General features: G+C 46.4%; 2 protein-coding genes across 6 annotated transcripts in view; one reads left to right on the plus strand and one right to left on the minus strand.

Annotated features, from left to right (window-relative positions):
* The window catches only part of HORMAD2 (HORMA domain containing 2), a 73,323-nt gene that overhangs the window by 28,610 nt on the left and 21,945 nt on the right, over positions 1-22,768 (minus strand). The gene's annotated exons all lie outside the window — the stretch shown is intronic.
* Positions 39-15,173, plus strand: LOC128404066 (acyl-CoA dehydrogenase family member 11-like). 2 transcript variants are annotated; one of them, XM_053369354.1, is made up of 14 exons: positions 39-846; positions 1,667-1,899; positions 2,429-2,528; positions 3,506-3,623; positions 4,443-4,585; positions 5,189-5,338; positions 6,336-6,430; positions 7,553-7,652; positions 8,450-8,590; positions 9,112-9,204; positions 10,977-11,084; positions 12,904-13,075; positions 14,149-14,215; positions 14,945-15,173. In XM_053369354.1, the coding sequence occupies exons 1-14, from the start codon at positions 688-690 to the stop codon at positions 15,069-15,071; spliced, it is 1,806 nt and encodes a 601-aa protein (XP_053225329.1). In that variant the 5' UTR covers positions 39-687; the 3' UTR covers positions 15,072-15,173. The 2 variants fall into 2 exon arrangements, with proteins under 2 accessions (XP_053225329.1, XP_053225330.1); XM_053369355.1 differs by lacking the exons at positions 10,977-11,084; positions 12,904-13,075; positions 14,149-14,215; positions 14,945-15,173 and adding an exon at positions 9,433-9,827.

A 22,768-nucleotide genomic window follows, 5' to 3' on the forward strand; every position in this document is an offset into this window, starting at 1 on the left:
TCAGACGGGCGCTGAATTTAGGCGGGAAACGGGCAGGATTCTATTTGACCCGAGGGGGGAAATCTCTGGCCGTTTATTTTTTTATTAAAGCATTAATCCGGGTTCAGTGCCTCAAAGCATCTATCTCCAAAAGCTGGGCTGGGAGAAACTCGCTGCCTGAAAACCTGGAGAGCGATTGCTGCCAGGGTTTGTGGACAATACTGAGCTCGATGGACCAAGGGGCAGCTTCCTATTGTCTTGCAAGTAAAGTTGGCTCGGGTGGAGGGAGGGAATCTGCTTCGCCAGCTCCGCTGCTTCCTCCTCCTCCTCCTCCAGTCTCTCCCCGAAACCATCAAAGAGATGCCAGCCCCTTCCAAGGTCCCGTTCAGGCTCGTCCTGCCGGCTACTTGCGCAAGGGAAAGGGCGTCCTTTGTTTTGTTACAAGCCCCAGTTCCCACCTGTTGGAAGGGGGAGGTGGCTCAAGGCGAAACAAACGCGCCCGCTAGGTTCTTTCTTCGGCCGCTATTGGTTTGCTTTTTGGCTTTTGATTTGTTCATTTATTTTGGCAAGTTGGCCATGTGAACGCCTTGCAAGCCGAAGCTGTCAAACTGCGAAGTTTGGTTGCAAAGCTTAGGGCAAGCAGGGAATCAAAAGTGCAAAGCTTGGGGCAAAAGGCCAATCGCGTTTCCCAAAGGCTGGAATCAGCAAATGGAGGCCATGGATCAAAAATGCTCCTCACAACACCCAAGAGAGCTTTTTGCCAGGAAAGAAATTGGGGTCTTTTGTCAAGAACAGCCTAGGATTGGAAATCCATATCTGGAAGATGCTTTTCTTCAGGATTACTTGAAATCACAGCTACCAGCTGAGGTCTGTATTTTATATATGTCATATTATATACATAGACACACAGATATATATTTAATGCGCGCGCACACACACACACACACACACACACAAAGGTTCTGTTCTCTCACCTGTGTTATTTGACCTTAAATAGGAAGGTACCTTCCACTGAATCAAACCAATTGGCCTATCTAGCTCAGTATATTTGACTGGCAACAGCTCTCCAGGGGTTTGGACAGGGAACCTTTCCCAGCCCTACCTGGAGCCACCATTGGGGACTGAACTAGGGACCTTTTGTCTGCAAAGCCGATGCTCTTCCCCTGTGTTACAGCAAAGTATTTTGCCCTCCACTGATTTAAAAGTCAGATGGGTGTTTGCTCTTTGCTTAAAAGTTATGCAAAAAGCCAGCAGTTTGCGCTGTTCCCAAGCTGCTGTCCACAGTTAAAAACAAACCTCACTAGTTGAAGCAGGTGAAAAGTGAACTATGTATGGGTCATTATGTATGTGCAGTTATTAAGTAGTAACTTTTATAAGTGCAAGACAGTCTCCCAAGCCATGTTTTGGAGGAAAGTCCAAAAGTTCAGGCAGCGGGGTTGATTCTTTATAACATAAGCGCATTTCAGATAGCAGCAGTACATAATACTCAGTTTAAAAGGATCAGTATAAGAGACAGGTGAGGTCAAACAGGGAGCCCAATACTTTGTTTTATGTTCTGCTTGCTGTGATGTTTTGTTTTTATTTTATTTTATTTTATTTTATTATTTTATTTTACTTTTTATTTATACATAGATACATACATACCGGTATGTACTTGTCCATCTGCCCACATTCTTTTACTTTGCAGGTGTTTGCTGACGTAAGTTTGGACCTTGAACAGTTTGGGGCTCGAGTGAAGGATGAAATTGATCTCCTGGGACGCAAGTGTGAGTTAAACCCTCCACAACTTAAGCAGTTCGATGCCTGGGGGCGGCGTGTGGATGAAATTATCACCTGCCCAGCCTGGAAGAGGATGAAGGAGATCTCGGCTGAGGAGGGGCTGATTGCTGAGGCTTATGAGAGGAGATACTCTAACTGGAGGTACAAATTTAGTTGACACTTTCAGACTCAGTTGGCCACACTTCAGGGCAGCGAACATGTCCATATACCTCCAGTGCCATTCAAAATGAAATGTCCCTACAGTGGGGATAGTGACACTTTCCTAGACGAAAGCACTCCCACGGTAGAACTCCCACAGCAATAATGATTGGCCACCGATTTGGATGGCTTTACAAGACAGCAAGGCCAATGCATGTAAGGCTACTATCAATGGCTAGTAGCTATGATGGCTATGTTCTGCCTCCACTGTTGAAGGCAGTATGCCTCTGAACTCCATTTGCTGGGAATTGGAAGTGGGAAGACTGTTGTTGTACTCATGTCCTGCTTGTGAGCTTCTCATTGAGGCATCTGGTTGGCCACTGTGAGAACAGAGTGCTGAACCTGATAGGCCTTTAGCCAAGCTCTTTTTGTGTTCTTGTGTAGCTATAATCCAGCTGAGATCTCCCTATAGCAAATATATTTTTCCCTTGGCATTTCTAAATTCAGCAAGGCTTTGTTTCTCCTTCCACAGCCGCGTTCATCAGATTGCAAAACTGTACCTTTTCGCACTTTCTTCTGGTGCTTTTTCAGCTCCTCTGGGCATGACTGATGGAGCAGCAAAAGTAATAGAGGTGAGATCACAAGTCAGTGCTCAGCAGGTAGATCACTATATTGCATTGCTCTGAATTAGACTAAGTTGGAGGTTCATTTCTGGAATGCTGCTACCAAAGTAAAACGCCCTCCCCATAAGTTCCCCTTACCAAAAAACAAAACCCCTATCCACAACACTATTATTTAGAAACTTTAGAGAGCTGCTAGACTAATACTGAGGTAGGCTAATGGTCTGACTCTATATAAGACATATTCCTCAGTTCCCCAAGGCCTTCCCTAATAAGGCCAGATTGGGAGTTAGCAAAACTGGTGCATCCGTGGCATCCTGGCTCTGCTTAGATCCAGGCCTCTGCTTAGGCCATTATCTCAGAGGCAGATCTTTGGCAGCACAACTGGTTCTACCACACTGGGCTCTGAGCCTACAGGGCACCATAGTGAGTTGTTGTGTAAGACCTCTGTGGGAAAGCTCCCTTGTCTGACTTTGCAGCTCACCCAGCCCTAGCCAGACTGTCATGGACTGGTTGGATGCAGAGGAGTGGTGGGAGGCACCAGCAAGGGAACCACCAGGCAAAGAAGGCTCAGAGCCAGGGCATTTGTGGTAGGACAATGATGCAGGATCAGAGGAAAGTGTTGAAAGCTGAATAAGCAACAGGGTTTAGTGAGCAGGAAGAGGCTGTGGTGGAGGGCAGCTGAGCCTCAGAGGTGTCAGAGGAATGGGGCCAGGAGACCCATTCCTCTGACACCTCTGAGGCTCGGCTGCCCTCCACCACAGCCTCTTCCTGCTCACTAAAGGAGGCTGCTGAAGAATTCAGGGAGTCTCCCCCTCCTGCTGGGACCAGCTCTCCTCCCACCTGGTCTCCCAAAGCATGCAGTGGAATAAAGAGGGAGGAGCAACAAATGACAGGACAAAGGAGCTTTGGGCTGCTGTGGAAGGAACCAGGAGAGGAAATCCTGTTTGTTTTTCTTTCTCCCGTCTGTTTCCTGCAACTCCCAACAGTCCTTGGGTATCCCCAAACCCCTCAAAGAAGTTTTTATGCACTTGACATCACGTGACCCTGCCAAATTCTGGACTTCTGGCCAGTGGATGACTGAACGCAGAGGGGGCTCTGATGTTGGTAAGTGTACCCCAAAGTGGGAAGTCTGACACAGAGTGCAATACAAAATGCCTTAAGAAATGAGTAGTGGTGCAGCTAGATAATGTTATATACCATCAGCCTAATGGTCTGTTGAGGCATGGAGAGAGGTCATTTAGAGGGCCATGTGTATAACGTCTGTTGAGAAATGCACAAATAACATTTCTCCCACCACCCCAACACCTCTTCCATTCCATGCTTTTAACTGCTTCCACATTTCTAATGGAAAAGAAAAATGAACAAATGAAAGACAGTTTACCAACCTGGTAATAAAAGAAAGATAATACTCTAAGCCTGTGCAGTCTCACAGTTTAAAAATTCAGTTAACTCACAGCACCACCATGACTATATGAATAAAATAGGATAGTTTCTAATGCTTTCTCATGTGATTCTGTTAAAGTTGAACTCAGATCTATCCGCAGGCTTCTGGGGAAACCCAGCCAGATGGGCAGGGTATAAATAATAAATTATTATTATGTCACATAGGCCAGGCCCATAGTAATCACCATGGCAACATTCCTGGTGGACAGGTAATATATAACCAATCCTATGGATTGCAAACATTGTAGCTGCTTAAGTTTTCCTATTGCTTAAGTTTCACCTTAGGAACATAGGAAGCTGTCTTATACAGAGTCAGTATTATCTACACAGACTGGCACCTTTTCCCAAAGTTACTGAGGTGCCAGCTTCTTTTTTCACTACACTGCTGAATGATAATGTTGCTTTTTCTTCAGCTTGAAGCCAGTGCTGGTTATTTGTGAAGATCAGCAGCAGCTAAGACTGGGTGTTCTTTTCTTGCAGCTCGTGGCACAGAGACAGTAGCCCTGGAACTCCCTGATGGCAGCTACAGTCTCCATGGCTTGAAATGGTTTACTTCGGCCACCGATTCAGATATAACTTTGACACTGGCAAGGAGCATGACTGCTGATGGACAAATACAGCAGGTCAGATTCCTTACTGGGGAAACTGAAGGACCAGCTCACAAGCAGTAATCAGTAATGTGGAAGTGGGGTGAGAAACAGGGTCCTTCACTGGCCATTTTGACAGGCGTTGGAGCCACTTACCTGCCACTCACCTGCCATCACATGATCCATTGGGCCTTGCTGTGTTAATCAGCTGATCAGCGCTTATAGCAAGATGCACTTTGGGCAGGAATCAGCTGCACTAAGAAGCTCTGAGAACTCTGTAGCACAGCCAATCCCTGCAGGGCTTGTATCATCACCAAACAGCTGATCAGCACTGACAGCAAACCTTGTTTGCCAAGAAACTATCCAGCATAGTACACTTTAAGGATCCTGATTGTTCCCTTACAGCCATGTCTTTACCTGCCACATCCTCATTTCACATACAATTTCAGGTGAGGATCAGGTGGGCTTGGTTTGCAGAAAACAGCTTCACAGGCCAAAGAGAACCCTTGCCTGGCCTAATTTGGTTCACAGACTGGAGGTTTCCCATTGCTGCACTAATGTATTGCACAATGTATTCATTCTAGCTCCATTCTCCTTGTTACCAGTCAGTGTTTCTCACCTTTGCATTCTCGGCCGCAGGGCTCCCAAGGTCTGTCTCTGTTCTACCTGAAGATGCGCGATGAGGAAGGGAAGCTGAATGGGATTGAGATACAACGGCTGAAAGACAAGCTGGGCACAAGGCAACTGCCGACCGCAGAGCTCCTCCTAAATGGAGCCAAGTCACTCAAGGTGAGCAAAAAGAAAAAGGTGTGGAGGAAAACTTCCTCCAAAGCTCACTTTCTACTTCCCTGGTATGAGACAAATGAAAGCAAGGTGCTCTGGAGCAGGGCAGCTCTCTGTGGATTTTGCCCATGCATGGAGCTGCCATGCAGGTGCAGAAGCAGACATCTAACAGCCAAAGCAGCATGCAGGAGAATTTCCGCCTCCTTAGAAAAACCAAGTTACTAGCAAAAAAGAAACAGCATCAAACTGTTGAACAATGCCTTCTGGAGTACTATGGTACTCAGAGGAAGACTAAGAGCAGGCCAATGCACTCTGTGGCCTCTACCTTACAATCTCCTCACAGATGGGGAACCTCAGACCTGGAGGCCAAATGCGGTGCTCCAGGTCTCTCTATCTGGGCTTTAAAACTCCTCAGGCCACACATCCTACTTGCCCTACTTTATACTCCAAGGGCTTTTTTTTTCTGGCCAGGGTGGAATGTGTCCTTGAACTCCAATAATGGCCTTTGTCTGGATGGAGAATAAAGAGGTGTGTGTGTTGAAAGTAGATTATTGTCCATGATCACTTTTGCCTTTGGTCCCATCCACCACTGGCATCCTCGAAAATTTGTTCCTTGGCCTTCATGCCCTTTCTGCTTCTGTTATGCAGATCCTTACCAAAGAATTGCATCAATCGTTTGTTAGCATGTTTCAGGTTTGTTTTGCTTTCTGAGCTGCCCCCTCACCCCATTCCTGTTGTTTTTACCCTATGAGCTGCTCTTCCCTTCCTAATGGCTAGATATGTATCTATGCAACTGTGCTGTGTGTACGTATTTCTTGACGAAGAATTTGTGCAGTGTTCCCACTGCTCTGCTTAGGAGTTACGGGCAGGCCGAAAGATTATTATAGGCTTTTATGCCCCAGGGAGAACATGAGAGAAAGCAAATAGATTCCCTTTTTACTAAATTGCTATCCAGACCATGCTAATTAACCTTATTCTGGCTTTTTCTGCTTCATGCTTCCAGATCTCTGCAGAGGGCCGGGGTGTGGCTTCCATTGTAAACATGATGACCACCACTAGGATCCACAATGTCATTTGTGCAGTTGCGTGCATGAGAAGGTACCGTATTTTTCGCTCTATAACACGCACCAGACCATAACACGCACATAGTTTTTAGAGGAGGAAAACAAGAAAAAAATATTCTAAACGAAATAGTGATATATGATTTTTGTGGTTCATGCTGTGGCCGCAGACATGTGATCTGACAGTGAGTTTGGAGTAGCCCAATGCAAAAATCCTGAGGATCCATGTGGATCCATGCTTTGTAACCACAGAGGAGGCAAGGAAGGGGAACCATGGATCCTCTGCTCACGACTGCAGCAGATCCCCCCCGCCACCCGCAGGCATTCGCTCCATAACACGCACAGACATTTCCCCTTACTTTCTAGGAGGAAAAAAGTGAGTGTTATGGTGCAAAAAATACGGTAATTCATGTCCTCTTCCCTAAGACCTACTGGGTCCCTGGGCTTAATTATGGCTCTTTGAATCATGCTGCTGTCTGAATAAGCATTAAAGTAAGATGAGGTTGGCTGTGAAAATGCTGTTAAGAAACTCCTGGTTTCCAAATTGTGGTAGTAAACTACAGTTCCCAGGATTTCTTTGGGAGAAACATGTACTTGCAGTGTATGGTCAGATGGTAACTTCCATGTTACTGTCTCTCAAATAAAACCACTGCTTGTGAGCTACAATTAGCTACCTCAATCAGAAATCTACACAGAGGAAGAATGAGGAACCTGAGACACTCCAGATGTTGTTAGACTACAGCTCCCATCATTTCTGACTATTGGCTATGCTGGCTGAGGCTGGTGCAAGTTGTAATCCAGCAACATCTAGAAGGCCACAGGTTAGTCACTCCCCTCAACAGCTGTGGCCTTTGTGACCTTGGGGCATGTCTTCTCACATGTGACCTTTTTGGGGCACTAAGGTCATCAGTAGAGGCCTTGCTCCAAATCCTGCCCCTTTCTGGAGCCAGACTGAGTGATTTCCCAATTGGCTTGCCAGCTAACAAGAATCCTCCCTGACTTTGTGTTGTGAATAAGAGCTATCAAGCAGGTAGGTTGTTTGTAGTATGTGAGCAACAAAGTGATGCATCTAAAGCATAATTACAGCATGATATGAGAGCAAGAGTAGGAAAAATAGCCAAGTGCATTTAATTAGCTAAAAATTGCCTTCCATCTCCAGAGTGATCACCCTGGCAAGGGATTATGCCACCAAGAGGGAAGCCTTTGGGAAACCCCTGAAGGCTCACCCTTTGCACATGCAGACTTTGGCTCGAATGGAGGTGAGCATTCAGAGGTGCTGGTTTTGTTTGACCTTGACCCTTGAGGTCTTCCCCTGCCACCTATGAAGCACATGAGACTCCCCTCCACATTCACGTTCCTCTTGGTTGTGAGGTGAAGGTGATTTCTTCTTTCTCCCTTGAAAAGCCCATAGAGCCGAAGGAGGAAGTTGGAAGAGTGAGGTTCTTTCTCACAACCTCTTTCAGCTCCATGTGCCTTTCAGACCTCAGATAAATTCCGTTGGATCCAGCAGCTCCCTAAGAAAAGCAAAATGCCTGTAGTTTTTCTCTGTCTCAAGGTGGGGTGGGAGCTTACCAGTGGGAGTGCAAAAAGAAGTGACCAGAGGTGGTGGCAGTGGCTCTCCAGGATTTCAGGCAGGGAACCTGGATATATTGGGCACTGAACCAGGATTTCCAGCAGCCCTACCTGGATATGTCTGGCAACAAACTTGAGACCTCATGCATGTTAGGCAAATGCTCTACCAGTAAGCTAAAATCCTTAAGACATAGGAAGCTGCCTTAAACTGAGTAAGACATCATTTTCCATCTAGTTCATTACTGTCTACATTAACTGGCTCTGGCTTTCCAGTGTTTCAGGCAAGGAACACTTCCAGCCCTACCTGTCTATTCCAGGGATTGATCTTGGGACTTTCTGTATGCCAAGCAGGTGTCCTGCCACTCAGCTACTGCCCTTGCCCAATATGAAATCCTTGTTTCTGCTTGTTTCTGATACTTGTTGAAAGAACATTGTGTGCTCCTCCACCCTGCCCCAATGATCCCATGCTGTCTTGCTCCTGCAGGTGCAAGCTCGAGGAGCATTCCTGCTGATGATGGAGATAGGGAAATTGCTTGGACTGGAAGAAACCAAGAAGGACACTGAACAAGACCAGCACATGCTTAGGCTGCTGACACCTGTTGCCAAACTTTACACTGGGAAACAAGTAGTGTTTCAAGGCCTAGAATTTGGTTTCATGGTTTAGTTACATATTGGGCTCTGAAGCAAAAAGGGAGGATTCACAGAGCAGCCAGGTTCTATTTGTGGGGGAGAAAAGGAAAGGAAAGGAAAGGAAAGGAAAGAACAAAACTTGGTAATTGTTTAATGGCCAAGTGGTTGTGAAATAGTAACACCCTGCCAGGGTAAGTGTATTCAAGAAATTGAACTATTATAAACATATTGGAATGATAGCTACTCAGATGTTTTCCTGGATGGGCTCCTGCCCTAGTGGTCCCTTAGCCTTGATCCTCTTTTCACCAAGCCTTTCCCATCCTCAGATTCTAGACAGTGCAAACTGGGATAGTGCAAATGTGCCGCATTTGACCTCCCCACACCCCAGTCTGCTGACAGGACTGTAATGCGCTTTAGGTGTATATAAAGTTGTCAGAGATGGGAGGAGACCAGGGGCAGATCTCTGGGTGTTCAAGGTTAATGGGAATGTGCACATACCACATGTCTTTGTTGCAGGCTGTTGCTGTTACCTCAGAAGGGCTGGAGTGTTTTGGAGGGCAGGGCTACATGGAAGATACAGGCCTGGCAGGAATTTTACGGGATGCCCAGGTATTAAGCCACACACCCACACCCTGCAATAAATGCATTTTTCTTAGCTTCTCCTTCTTTCAGCAGCCTATATCCTATAGCAATGCTGTTGAGGTAGAGCAGGGGACAAAAACTGGCTTCAGAATCTTGGTGGTGGCTCCATTATTTGGAGTCTCCAGGAGCTTAGACATTGCTTGTCACAGTGGTCTAAGCTCACACTACAATTAGTTATTTTCACTCTTCTTTCAGGTAAAAGTTCTGCAGTTCAAAAATGTACTCTCTGCATCTGTTTCTCCAGGATTAAGAATGCACCAGCTGTTGATACAGAATGTCTTAGAAAGAGCAGCTTCAAACTGTGTCCCTACAGCTTGTAACTGGATTTACGCACCAAATACCAGGGGCTTCAATTTAACGGCAGGTGTTAATCATGAGTTAGATACAATCCCTTAGTGCCAATGTTATTTCTTCAAAGATGAATATTTATAGTAAGCCGATAGAAGTCTCCTGAGATGCCCCAACCCTCTGTCTGCTGTAACAAATGAACACAGCTGGCAGATTGTGAAGGATGGACCAGTTCTCAGCTACAAAGAGCACTATCAAGGAATAGTTATGCAAACACAAACAGGCTATATTTGGGGGGGGCATTCAAAAATATTAGTTGGAGGGCAGTGCCCACCCTGCCCTAGATCAAGCAACACCCCCAAAATGTTTGTTTACAAATTAGATATAGGCCAGGTTAAGATCAGACCACACAATACACTGCAGGCACATGAAATGAAGTCCTGACAATCCCTTCTCTATTGCAAAGCACATCCGGGAGACTGCATTTCATCAGAGAAGAGCTGGGGGCACGTGTCACCATTCCACTCTCACTTGTTAACAGCGGTCTTCTGTTCTTCTTTGGTGGCCGGGGGCGAGTGTGCACTGGGCGGGGGCTGGACATGCAGGGCCCAGAGAACCCACCATGCCAGGTTTCCCTCACCGCCAACACTGTTAAGTGTACATACATGGGGCATGGGGGGTTCACGGAGCCTGTGTGCTAGTTCATCCCTGGCCACCAGAATCAAGCGGGGCTACGCCCCTGCCCACCCATGCAGGGAGAAGCCTGGCTGACCGACATGGCCCTTGGCTGGCAAATCCCCAACCCACCCTGATGCTGGCCAGGCAGACATTCGGCAAGGGGGCTGGGGACACAGCGGTCAAGCCAGGCCAGGCTCCAGGGCTGAGAGACCCCCAGCAGCAGGCAGGTGGGACAGGAATCCCTGTGTGGCTCACACCCCCTAAAAATCATGTGCCTGCTCCTCTCCCCCCCCCCACCCCATGTTATTCCCCTGCTTGTTAACATAGTCTGGATGGGAACATCACAGACGTAGAAAGCAGCTATCGGGAAAGAGCTGAGCATCCTCTGCTACCCATTTTCCAACTCAAAACCGTGCTGACCAGTGTATTTTGTGACCAGAAAGGGCAATTTGTTTTTCAGCTTTCTACGTTTATTTTCTTCAGGCTTTGCCAACTTGGTGCCCTGCAGTTGTTCTGGACTACAATTCTTAGCAGTCCCAGCCAGCACAGCCATAGAATGCTGGAGCTGGTGGGAGTTGTAGTCCAAAACATTTGGCAGAGATTGAGATATTGCAGAGATTTCAGGAGCGATATTTCATCTGGAGTGACATGCAGTTCTTACTCTTCTATCCATTACTAGTCTAACATCTCAACTTTCCCTCAACGTCTTAGATTTTGGCTTCCTTCCCTTGTCATTTTGTTTGCTGTCCCACTTTTCTCTGACTCCCTGACAGGTGCTAACTATCTGGGAAGGAACAACCAATATCCTCTCTCTGGATGTTCTGCGCTCCCTAGTCAAGAGCCAAGGAAAAGTGCTGGATGCATTTTTCTCTACTGCCCAGGTGAGCATTCCTCAACAAGGACACATTACTGTTAATGTCACTGCTACAAATGTAATCCTAAACTATACAGTGGTACCTCAGGTTAAGTACTTAATTCGTTCTGGAGGTCCGTACTTAACCTGAAACTGTTCTTAACCTGAAGCACCACTTTAGCTAATGGGGCCTCCTGCTGCCGCTGCGCCGCCAGAGCACGATTTCTGTTCTCATCCTGAAGCAAAGTTCTTAACCTGAAGCACTATTTCTGGGTTAGCGGAGTCTGTAACCTGAAGCGACACTTTATTGTTAATGCCACTGCTACAAATGTAATCCTAAACTATACCTACCTTCCAACCTGGTGCCTTCCTAATGGTTTTGACTGCAATTCCCAACAGCCATGGCCAACAGAGTTGTGCTGGCAGGGAGTGATTGTATGTGTCTGTGTGTGGTTTTGCTAAACTTATATTCTATCCTTCCTCCCAAAGGAGCCCAGTAAACAAGCAAGCAAGCAAGCAATAAAACAATCAAACATTTTAAAAACCATTCCAGTACAGATGCAGACTGGGAAATATATCGGCTTAAAAGGCTTTTTGAAAGAGGAAGGTCTTCAGCAGGTACCAAAAAGGCAACAGAAGTGGCACATAATGTTTAAAGGGAGCAGATTCCAAAGGGCAGGTGCCAGAACCCTAAAGACCTGATTCTTACAATGTGTAGAATGAACCTCCTGCTAAGATGGCATCTGCAGAAGGCCCTCACCTCCAGAGCATAATCATTGACTGGGTATATAGGGGGTGAGATGAACGTTCAGGTACCGTGGTCCCAAGGTCTAGAGGGTTTTATACAACAAAGCCAACACATTGAACATAGCCTAGTTTGTGGCTGAATCCATCTGGAGGGCACCATGCTGGGGAAGGCTGCATTAAAACACTCTTAAGATTGCAGAAGGTGGAAAGGAGTGCAATAAGCCACATCCATTCTTGTGCCCTCAGCTGTGATGAAGAGATTGCAGCAGTTTGTCTGTGCTAGAGTGGTTTTCAAAGAGACAAAGCTCAAATATCATGAATATAAAGACGAATGGTTGTTTTCTGGAGTTTGTGAATAGACATGTGTGTAATAGGGGCCAAAGTAGTTAAGAAATCACTGTACTTTTTAACCATCATGTTGGCTGGGGCTAACAGGAGTTATAGTCCGAAAGGCAGAGGGCAACAGGTTGAGGAGAAGGCCACTATTAAGAGGTGACAAAAACATGTAGCATAGATGGCTTGATTCTTAGCCATGCTGTCAAATGGAAGGTTATACCAGTTGCACTTATACACTGGAGCCGACACACTAAAATGTCATGAAACACAGTTTGGAAAGCTCTGACTCAAGGTTTAACGTATTTGATCCCGGCTGTATTTTTGTATTTCATTCCATCTAACATCATGTGTGTTTATTCTATGACATGGGAGGGGGACATGACCCTCCAGATGTGATTGGGAAGCTGCAACATGGGATTTGGAGTCTCCATCAGCTAGCTGGCATGGGCACTATTCAGGAATGATAGGTGTAGTCTAAAAATAGCGGGAGGTCTACAGACTCCCCCCCTCCCCATTGCACTATGTGATAACGCTTATGCATGTGATAAAGCGGACTCAAGTTCTTAAAAGTTTATGTCATACTAACAACTGCAAATCCTTTAAGGTACCCCAAGCTTCTTTCTTGTTCAGATCAACATACTTGTCCAGAAAAAAATGTAAACTTTGGTTCAGATTTGCTAACAGCTGAAAAGATGGTTTAGATTGGACAGCAGTACTGGCTGTTTCGAGAAACACTGATTACCATATGATTGATTTCCTTGCAGGCCAGGTTGAAGGTGGCGCTTAGCGTCTCTGAACTGGAACTTTTTGTGCAAATAGTTCAAAATGCTCTCCACAAACTCAAACAGTTTACTCAGAAAATAAGCTTAAAGGGGGAAGCTGGGATGCAGCTGTCTGCAAGAGATTTTGCCTATGCTCTGGCACGGATCTATGGAGGTAATGAAAAATGCTGTTAAATAATCACTTTGCCAGCTTACTACAGAATGATGTAGAATTCAGTGCAGTAGCACTGAATTCAGAGGGTAGCACCAAATCAGTGGACATCAAATAGATTTAAGTTACCAGCACAGAACTGAATTTATTGGAAAGCCAGCACATCAAGCTGGAATAGTTTATTTTTATTGAGGCAATTGTTTCTAAGAACATGTCTCGGAATTCTTCAGAAGATGATGGATGTACAATCCCCTGTCTGTGTGAACTGCTGTTGTTTTAAGCAAGCAGGCTGCCAGTGATCAGTGTAGTTTCAGAGAAACCAATGGCCAGGTCACCTTTCCTTGTTGCTCCCAATCACTGCCATTATCTGTTCCACCACCTGTGACTACCTGATCTATTGACTACTTCCTCAGGCATAAACCCATCTGAAAACGTTATCTTCATTACCTTCTAGTTTAAATCCCATTTTTCAGTTTTTGCCTCTGGAATTAAATTTGGCAAAGACAAAACACCCGGCAGGGGTGGGAAAGAGATGGCCCTAGATCTTTGGACTGCTGTTACTTTAGTGGCATTAGGTGTATACGGGGGTGGGGGGATAGTCACAGACTAGTCTGTATGCCACAAAGGCCCACCATGGGCCAGAATGACTCACGTATGACTGGCAGATCTCTGGCACAGGCATGGGGAACTTTTTTCAGTTAGAGGGTTGCATACCCTTCAGGGAAATCTTTCAGGGACCACAGACCTGTGATGAGTAAGGCCAAAACCCAAAGTGGTGGAGAAATAAATGTAAATTTTACCTTTTACAATAGAGTAGCTTCTATGCACCCCTGTCCTCCAGCAAGCAGCATTATTGGAGCTCAAGGGAATATTCCAGCCAGCCTAAACATGCAAATAGGATATGACAGAAGGGTGGTGAGGGGTGGGTCTAGGGAGACTCTTAAGGGCCAGGTTAAGTGGTGCTTGAGGGCCATATTTGACCCCTGAACCTGAGGTTTCCCCTCCCTGCTGTAGCAGAATAATGTTACTTAGACGATAGCTCAGTAATGTTAACCACCTATATTTGCTTTACATAGGAGTTCTCCTGCTGGAATATGCTGCCAGGCCGAATGCATCAGCCACAGACATCTATACTGCTCAGAGGTATTAAATACGCTTAGTCCATCCTCCAAAGCAATTTCTGAGGTGGCAAAGACATATTCATATTTTTAACTGCTTAAGTAAGGGGGGCAGTCCTGGAATGCTGAAAGTCATTGCAGCTGTCAAGGCTGAAGAGAAACAGTTTAGATTGGACAACCTCTCATACGGCTCTAGAGAGCCAGGCTGTATGCATGTAGGGAAGCGAGAGAGGGACATAATGAGAGGACAGAGCTGTGTGATATTGGTGGGAAGCGGTCAACTCTCACATAAGCATTTCAGAGTGGTCAGTCAAATCTATCCAGTTGGCTGCCCTGTGCTATTTGGTTTTCTAATGGGACCACACGTGCCTTGTGATCATTAGGCTTCAGAACATAGGTGGCAGAGCAGATGGTCTCAAATCTCTTCACTAAATATAAATATTAAATGTTGATGCTTATGGCGAAGAGATAGTATTTAGTTTCCCACATACATCAGGGCAGTTTCTTGCAAACCTTTAGCCAGGCGGGAAACCTATGGCCCACCATAAGTTGTTGAACTAGAACTCCCATCAGCCTTGATGATTGGCCATGCTGACTGAGGCTGATGGGAGATGTAGCTCAGCAACACCTGGAGGGCCAAGGGTTTACCACCTCTGCTTAATGCAGTTGGAGAATCATTGATGGGTTTAAAGTTTAAAACCAGATTTCCAGTTTAAATCAGTTGTACACAAAGGGCTTTCTGCAACTCTTACAGATGGTGTCACCAAGACATGTGCCCTGTGGACAGTGAAGACAAAGCTGGGTCTTATAGCACTGGAGCAGCTTCTCTGGATACTTCCTTGGTTTATGACAAACACCCAGTTCTAAAAGGAAGACTGTAAGAAGGAAGGCAGAAGAGATGCCATGCACTATCCTGGAATAAAGAAGTTAGTGGGGAGAGAGAAAGTTCTGATACAATAAAAAAAGGTATTGCTTACCCTGAAGTAAGCTGGCAGAGACTGAGTAAATAAAAGTAGAAATTTGAGAAACAAACAGCCTTTGTCACAAAACACTGCATTCAAGTGTGTGCATTCAACTCTTTTCAGTTCTTCATTTTTAACAGCCATGAGGATATGGAAAGGAGTGTATGAGCCCAAGTCTGGATGCAATCCATGGCTGCAAGTCACAGTTGAACAGATCCCCAAGTTACTCTTTGTGCCTCTACCTTAATGACATACAGGTATGTTATGACCACTCAGCATAATCAACTTCTAGCTCATTATGGAATACAAAGCAAACCTGACCTGTAAGGACAGTGGCATTGTGTCAAAAAGTTTGGAATGTGGCTCCTCCATCGGACACCTGCTTAGCTCCCAGTTACATTTCAGGTACACTTGTCAAGAAACACACAAAAAGATATTAACAGGGCTAAATGATATAGGTTACAAAGCAGTGTGTGTGTGTGTGTGTGTGTGTGTGTGTGTGTGTGTGTGTGCATCCCAACTAGTAAGTTCCGAAGGCCCTTTCTTTGCCCATATAACTGCTGCAAACCAAAAATACCCCATTTAAGCCCTAGGTACCTTTCCAATTTGCAAGCACTTAGGCTGCAACCCCAAAAGCTGTAGGTGGTTTCAGAAGAAAATCCATGGAATTAATTAGATGGAAAGCCATTTTATCCAGCCATATAGGTGTTAGCTGCTCCTAATGAACCACAAAGGAATCCAAGGAGCGGCAGCTCCAAGTAGCCTCAGCACACAGACCAAAGACTACAGGCCAAATGTTCATATCAAGTCTCACCCACTTGCAAAATGGTTTGCACAGGCACGTCTTTCCAGAGAGTGTGATGGAGCTCCCAGAGGGGATGACAGAGAAGGCTATAAACACTGAGATTCTTGCCAAAACAGATCAGATGAAAGAAAAGTGCTAGGAAGAACTCTAGTTTTATTGTGGGATACTTAGCTGGGCTGCTTACAGCGAGTAAGGAGAAAGAAATTTGTAGCAGATTTATATGGTAAACTGGGAAATTTATATGGTTAGCTGGGAGCGCAGGAAAAGTCATTTAATGCTGTAGATCTGAAGCCTTAGATTAGCAGTACCCGGAGGTCCAGCGGTCCGCCAACCCCGTGGCCAGAGGGGAAAAACAATTCCAGAGACTTCTTGGTCAGAGAAAAGAGTTTTATTGCAAATCTGTGCACAGAGACAGTCAGCAGAATATAGTTTCTGAAATCTGACTGTGTTGTTACCATGTTCAGCAAGCATTTTTATACCTGAAAGCATTCACCCTCCTCCCATACCTCCCCCCAAAACTTCCCCAATCAGCTTGGCAAGTTTTCAACTCATTCCCTTTTAGGGCATATCAATATTTGCTGGCTAAGGCTGCTAGCTAAGCACTTCCTCTGCTGGTTAAGCATTTTCTCTGCTCAGTAAGCACCCCCTCCCACCTTCTTGTACACGTGTCTTTCTTTTGCTAGCTAAGCATTCCCTTCGTATCTCTTCTTATCTTGCATTACTTAAAGCAGAAGCAAAGCAGGAAACATCTTGCTAGTGGTTTTTAGTTGACAGCAGTTTTTGGCTAGGCAGGAAACGACCTTCTGACCTGTAGCTAGCATCAGCAGTTTCAGATAGCTGGTTAGACAGGAAACGGCCTCCTGACCTGTCTGATTTAGGCTTTGCAAATAACTGCATTTTTGAGTTTGAGCTTGTGTAGCCATCCTAGCAGAGTGCCGGAATTTACTATGTGTAGATAATATTAATGATTAACCGTTCCCCTCTCCCTTCACTCCCTCCTCTTCTTCTGAACAACCTAATACTTAGGTTCGTTCTGGGGTATGGGCCTATACTCCCTCATCACAGCGATGACTGTGGGTCCTAGCTTCCGTGACAGGAGTCTTTGCATCATTTGCTGCAAGCATTGCAATAAGCAGGGGATACAGAGGCAAAGAAGCAAAAGGATTAATAGCGGTCCTGCTAATAATACTATAACATTCCTGAGCCAACTGCCATCAGGCAGCCAGGAATACAACCAACCCCATGCATCACTCCCTGTGGCTTTCAGCGGGTTTTCAGCTATCATTGTTTCCATGTGGTTGATGGTGGCTGAAATATTATCTAGGACATATCTATTTTATTGCTGAAGGGCCCACTGATACTCGTGCTCTATCAGCTGCCTTGCTTTTTGGGAGGTTGTGTCCCACCTCTCTGAGGAGGAGCCTATTATCTTAACCAATTTTCCCACCTGTCCTTGTGGATGCTTAATACTCTCATGATTTCCTCCCAACATACTGTATCCGAAAGGGGCTTCTCCCTCTACATATATTAACATATACCCACAGGAATATATATCCACCCTTGCAGAGGCCTGACACACGGAGTGACCATATCAAAGAGTTCTGGCCCCAATATCAAAAGTCCTGGCGGTGCCTTAAATTTTGCTGGGGAAAAAAAGTCTCTACGTTGGGGACGCTGCCCGCGGGCGTCCCTCCCATCCACTTGTCCAGTCGTCTGGCGCTCTTCTGGAGATGGTTAGCTTCAGAGGATCATCAGGATTTGGTGTAACTGTCCAATCTAAAATAGCCTTCTTCACTTAAGTGTGGTGGACCCAAGGGGTGAGGTCAGCAATTTTAACAGCAGTGGGCCTGGGTCCACCTGTTAGAAAGAGAAAAAATCTCGGGAGAATTACTGCACATAATTATTAAACTGCACATTTTGACTAACATGGGGGGTTATTGCAAAACTGAGTGGACAAAGGCTGGTCCATTGTCAGATCCTATTGACCTAGGTAGTCCATAGCGGGGAATGATCTCCCTAAGCAGGCACCTGGTTACTTCAAATGCCTTTTCAGTTCTGGTGGGCCAGGCTTCAACCCATCCTGTATACGTGCAGATCGCCACGAACAGGTAGCGGTATGGTCCACAGCGGGGCAATTCAGTGAAATCCACAACAAGGTCTTCCATGGGTGCAGTTCCACTATGCTGAATCCCCGGGGGAGCCAAGGGTCCGGTTCTAGGATTATTCTTTAGACACAGCAGGCATTTCCTGGAGATCTGGGCTGCCAGTTGATAAAGGTGGGCTATATAGAAGCACTGCTTCAGCTGTCTGGTTGTGGCATCTGGTCCCATGTGGGTGGACTCATGGTATCTCTGAATAATCTGCCGAGAAAGGGACTCTGGAATCCATATTCTGTCATCATGAGTAAGGTACCATCCTTCTTTGGACATAGTCAGCCCCTGGGCATCTGCAGTGTCCCTTTCCTTTTGGTGTATATTGGCTTATCAGCGGTGTTCAAGATCCTTCCAGGGACCAGTGCTCCAATAACTGACGCGGGAGCTGGTTCCCGGGCTGCTTCCTTGGCCACCCTGTCTGCTAGTCGGTTTCCTCTGGCCACTTCTCCTAGTCCAGTTTTGTGTCCATAACAATGGATAACTGCCACTGCCTTGGGCTCCCATACAGCATCCAGAAGGTTCAATAAGGCTTGTGGGTGGGCCACCTGGCTTCCTCTGGAGGTAAGCAAACCTCTCTCTTTCCATAAGGCTCCATGGGCGTGTAAGGTCAGGAATGCATACTTAGAATCAGTATAGATGTTTATCTTCTGTCCCTTTGCTAGGGTCAGGGCTCTAGGTATGCCACTGGCTGTTGCCAGCTTCCCAATTTTGGCACAAAACCCCTTTCGCTGTCCCTTGGTCCTCATCCACGAATAGAGTAAAGGGTTTCTCAGGGTTTGGGATGCCAAGCGCTGGGGCTTGCTGTAGTGCCCTCTTCAAATCCACGAAGGCTTGCTGTTGTTCTGTGCTTCAAACAAAGGGGTCTCTCTCAGTTCCTCTGGTTGACTCATGTAGAGGCTTGGCAATGATGCTGTAATTAAATATCCATATCCTACAAAATCCTGCAGACCCCAGAAAGCCACAGAGTTCTCTGCAGTTCTTTGGCTCTGGTATCAGGATAATAGCCTGCTTCCTTTCTTCACTGGTAACAAAAGGGTGTTTCACTGTGATTGGCATTGCCTCAAGATCCTATGTTGGAGCAGTCGCTCTAGATGCACCCACACTCCTTCAGTCGCCCTTCGTGGGATGGGATACTTATTTACTGCAACAGGATTGACAAATGGCTTGGGCTTCACAATTATTGGTGGGATATTCTTTGCCATTCCTAGGGGGTTCACTTGTTCCAGAATACTGGCGGGGATGGGTCCCTCCTCTTCTTTTACCATCATGAGGCGCCAGTACTCTCTCAGGGGTGCCTCCACAACCAGTTCCCCAAGTGACATAGTGGACAATGTGGCTTCTCCCGATGGCTTAAAAGTAATTTGGGCTTGCAACTTTACCAACAAATCTCTTCCTAATAATAGAATAGGGCATTCTCTCTTCCAGTGCCCTTCCTGTCGGCAGATGGCGCACTGATTCCTCCCCAGACGGCTTCGCCCTCCTCCCCGGGCACTTCCTCTTTCCTGAGGGGTGGGTGTGGTAGCCTGTAATGCCGTCAACTTCCTTGTTTGATACTTCTCCTTTTTTTTTTTTTTTCCCTCTGGGCTTCCTCATCTCTCTGATTGTAAGTGGTTTGAGCTAACTTCAACATCTATTCCAGCCCATGATCGATGCACCCCTCATGCTTTTGGATTTTTTCTTTTGGCGAATATTGGACGCTGCTTGAGCTACAAAGGCAGCCTTTATAATGGGGCGTTGGCAATATCATCTGGGTTCTCCTCAAAGGTAGGGTTCTAATTTCTCCAATTGCACACATCAGCACTTGAAAAAGGCACATGTTGGACTGTATAAGTGCATGGTGGTGCTTCCCCACCCTGTCCTGGGGGGCTGGTGGGTCATACACTCTGCGTAGAGGCATCATTGCAGTCCCACCCTTTTTCTGTGCCTTATGGGACTTATGGAGGGACACCCTGGTTGCTGCTAACAAATGGGAACTAACATCCACTTCTTTCGCATAGGGTTGTACATACTGTTGCAATCTCAATGTCTGATACTGTGTCCACATTTTTCCTTTCTTTGCTAACTCAATTAGTCCCTTCATAAACTCCTCATCATCCTCTTCCTCTTCGCTCTTTAATTCATCAACCTTGGAGGGTTCAGGCTGAGGGCCGGCTCCTCCCTGGTCCTGGGGCCCTGGGCCTGGGGGATTCGCTAGAGGGGCAGTTGGTGGAGCATAGGGTGGCGGCGGTTTAATGACTTCCCCCTCTTCTCCTTCCTCTCCTTCCGGCTCTGATATCACCGGGGGCTTTTCTGACTTCCCTGCCGGTTGGACTGCACAAATTGTATTTTGTGGGGCGTCGCCTCGGCAGGCTTTCAGCCACGGTGGATTCTTTTCTACATTGATTTTCCAGGTAGAAATATAAGGGATCTGGTCTGGGTGGACGTTCAAGATATTTTGATATAGTGGGTTGATTAGTTGCAAATTAAATCTCCCCTCCGAGGGCCAGTTAGTTTGTTGGGGCCAATCAACTTCACACAATGTCCTCATCCTCTGTCTTCTCAATTTGAACCCCCAATCATCATGCTTTGTGGCCGCTTTCCAGTTCTTTAAAAAACATTCCAGAGGACTACATTGGCTTGCCCCAGACCCCTTTTTTTTTTTTTTTTTTTTTCAGATACCCCGCACCTAATGGGCTGTAAATTCTTTCACACTCCACGCACTACAGATTGTGACCTGCCGAGGTCGCCCTGGCAGAAAATGCACAACCCTGCAATCGCTCGGCCAAGGGGAACGCTAGGCCCCGACCCACACTTGACAACAATTCAGTCACTGGGGTATCCGACATGCAACATATAACATACAAATCACACCATTATAATTTCAACATGCAACACACAAAACACACCAATACAATTTCCCCTCTGTTTCCCTTTTACCCAACCTTACTGGCGGCAAACTACTGCAATCGGCCAGTTCCCTTCCTGGCGGCCCTCTGCACAACCAGGTGAGGCTTGATCAGACCTCGCCCCCCTTTTCCTTGGGGCCCACGCCCTTTCCCTTGGGCTTACCTGTTCCGCTGCGGACCCCTCCTTCGGCCGTCCTCTTTTCTCTCCCGACTGGGTGTCTCGGCTCAGGCACAGCGTGGCGATCTCCCCCTACGAACTGGCAGGGTGCGCGCTGGAGATTGCGAGCGCTGGTCCTGGTTGCTCACCCGGTCGAGTCTGGCCCCTCGGTCCACCTTTCGTGGGGTGGGGACCCATCCCGGACACGAGCCCCCAAAATGAAGCCTTAGATTAGCAGTACCCGGAGGTCCAGCGGTCCGCCAACCCCGTGGCCAGAGGGGAAAAACAATTCCAGAGACTTCTTGGTCAGAGAAAAGAGTTTTATTGCAAATCTGTGCACAGAGACAGTCAGCAGAATATAGTTTCTGAAATCTGACTGTGTTGTTACCATGTTCAGCAAGCATTTTTATACCTGAAAGCATTCACCCTCCTCCCATACCTCCCCCCAAAACTTCCCCAATCAGCTTGGCAAGTTTTCAACTCATTCCCTTTTAGGGCATATCAATATTTGCTGGCTAAGGCTGCTAGCTAAGCACTTCCTCTGCTGGTTAAGCATTTTCTCTGCTCAGTAAGCACCCCCTCCCACCTTCTTGTACACGTGTCTTTCTTTTGCTAGCTAAGCATTCCCTTCGTATCTCTTCTTATCTTGCATTACTTAAAGCAGAAGCAAAGCAGGAAACATCTTGCTAGTGGTTTTTAGTTGACAGCAGTTTTTGGCTAGGCAGGAAACGACCTTCTGACCTGTAGCTAGCATCAGCAGTTTCAGATAGCTGGTTAGACAGGAAACGGCCTCCTGACCTGTCTGATTTAGGCTTTGCAAATAACTGCATTTTTGAGTTTGAGCTTGTGTAGCCATCCTAGCAGAGTGCCGGAATTTACTATGTGTAGATAATATTAATGATTAACCGTTCCCCTCTCCCTTCAGATCAGCGGTTCTCAACCTGTCGGTCCCCAAATGTTGGACTACAACTCCCATCATCCCTGAGCTCTGGCCTTGCTAGCTAGGGGTGATGGGAGTTGTAGTTCAACAACATCTGGGGACCCACAGGTTGAGAAAGGCTGCTGTAGATCTTACCTACTGCCTGCCACTGAGATAGTGAACACACCTCAAGCAGAATACCCAATTGGTGATGCAGTGTTCTCTTCTTGTGTGAGTAATGAGGGATGTAGCTGTGTAGTACACCAGTGTCTCTCATAGCTCGTGCATTTGGTACAACACAGTGTGTACATATATATACATGAAAAGGTTTTGAAAGGTTTTTGACAGGAGGAGGGGCATCTCATACTAGTAAAACCCTCAAGCGGCCAACTTGCTTCCAAAGGCAAACAAGGCTGCTGCTGCCACCACCACCCTGCCCAAACCAGTGATAAGGAAAAAAGGGAAGACGTAGCAGCACATTTCTCCAGCTTACGGAAGGGTGGGGCAGTTAAAAAAGTAGGAAGTGGGTCAGCAAGTGCTCCCGTGCAAAACTCTAAACTTTATTCACTTTTATTTATATATTTAACAATTCTAAAGTATTTATGTCTTGCTCTTGGCAAAAGAAAATTGAAAAATATAAAGGAGCAACTTTGCGCTCCTCTTCAGGGGAGAAGAGTATTATATATACACAGCTATC

Source organism: Podarcis raffonei, chromosome 16 (assembly GCF_027172205.1).
Source record: "Podarcis raffonei isolate rPodRaf1 chromosome 16, rPodRaf1.pri, whole genome shotgun sequence".
NCBI lineage: Eukaryota > Metazoa > Chordata > Lepidosauria > Squamata > Lacertidae > Podarcis > Podarcis raffonei.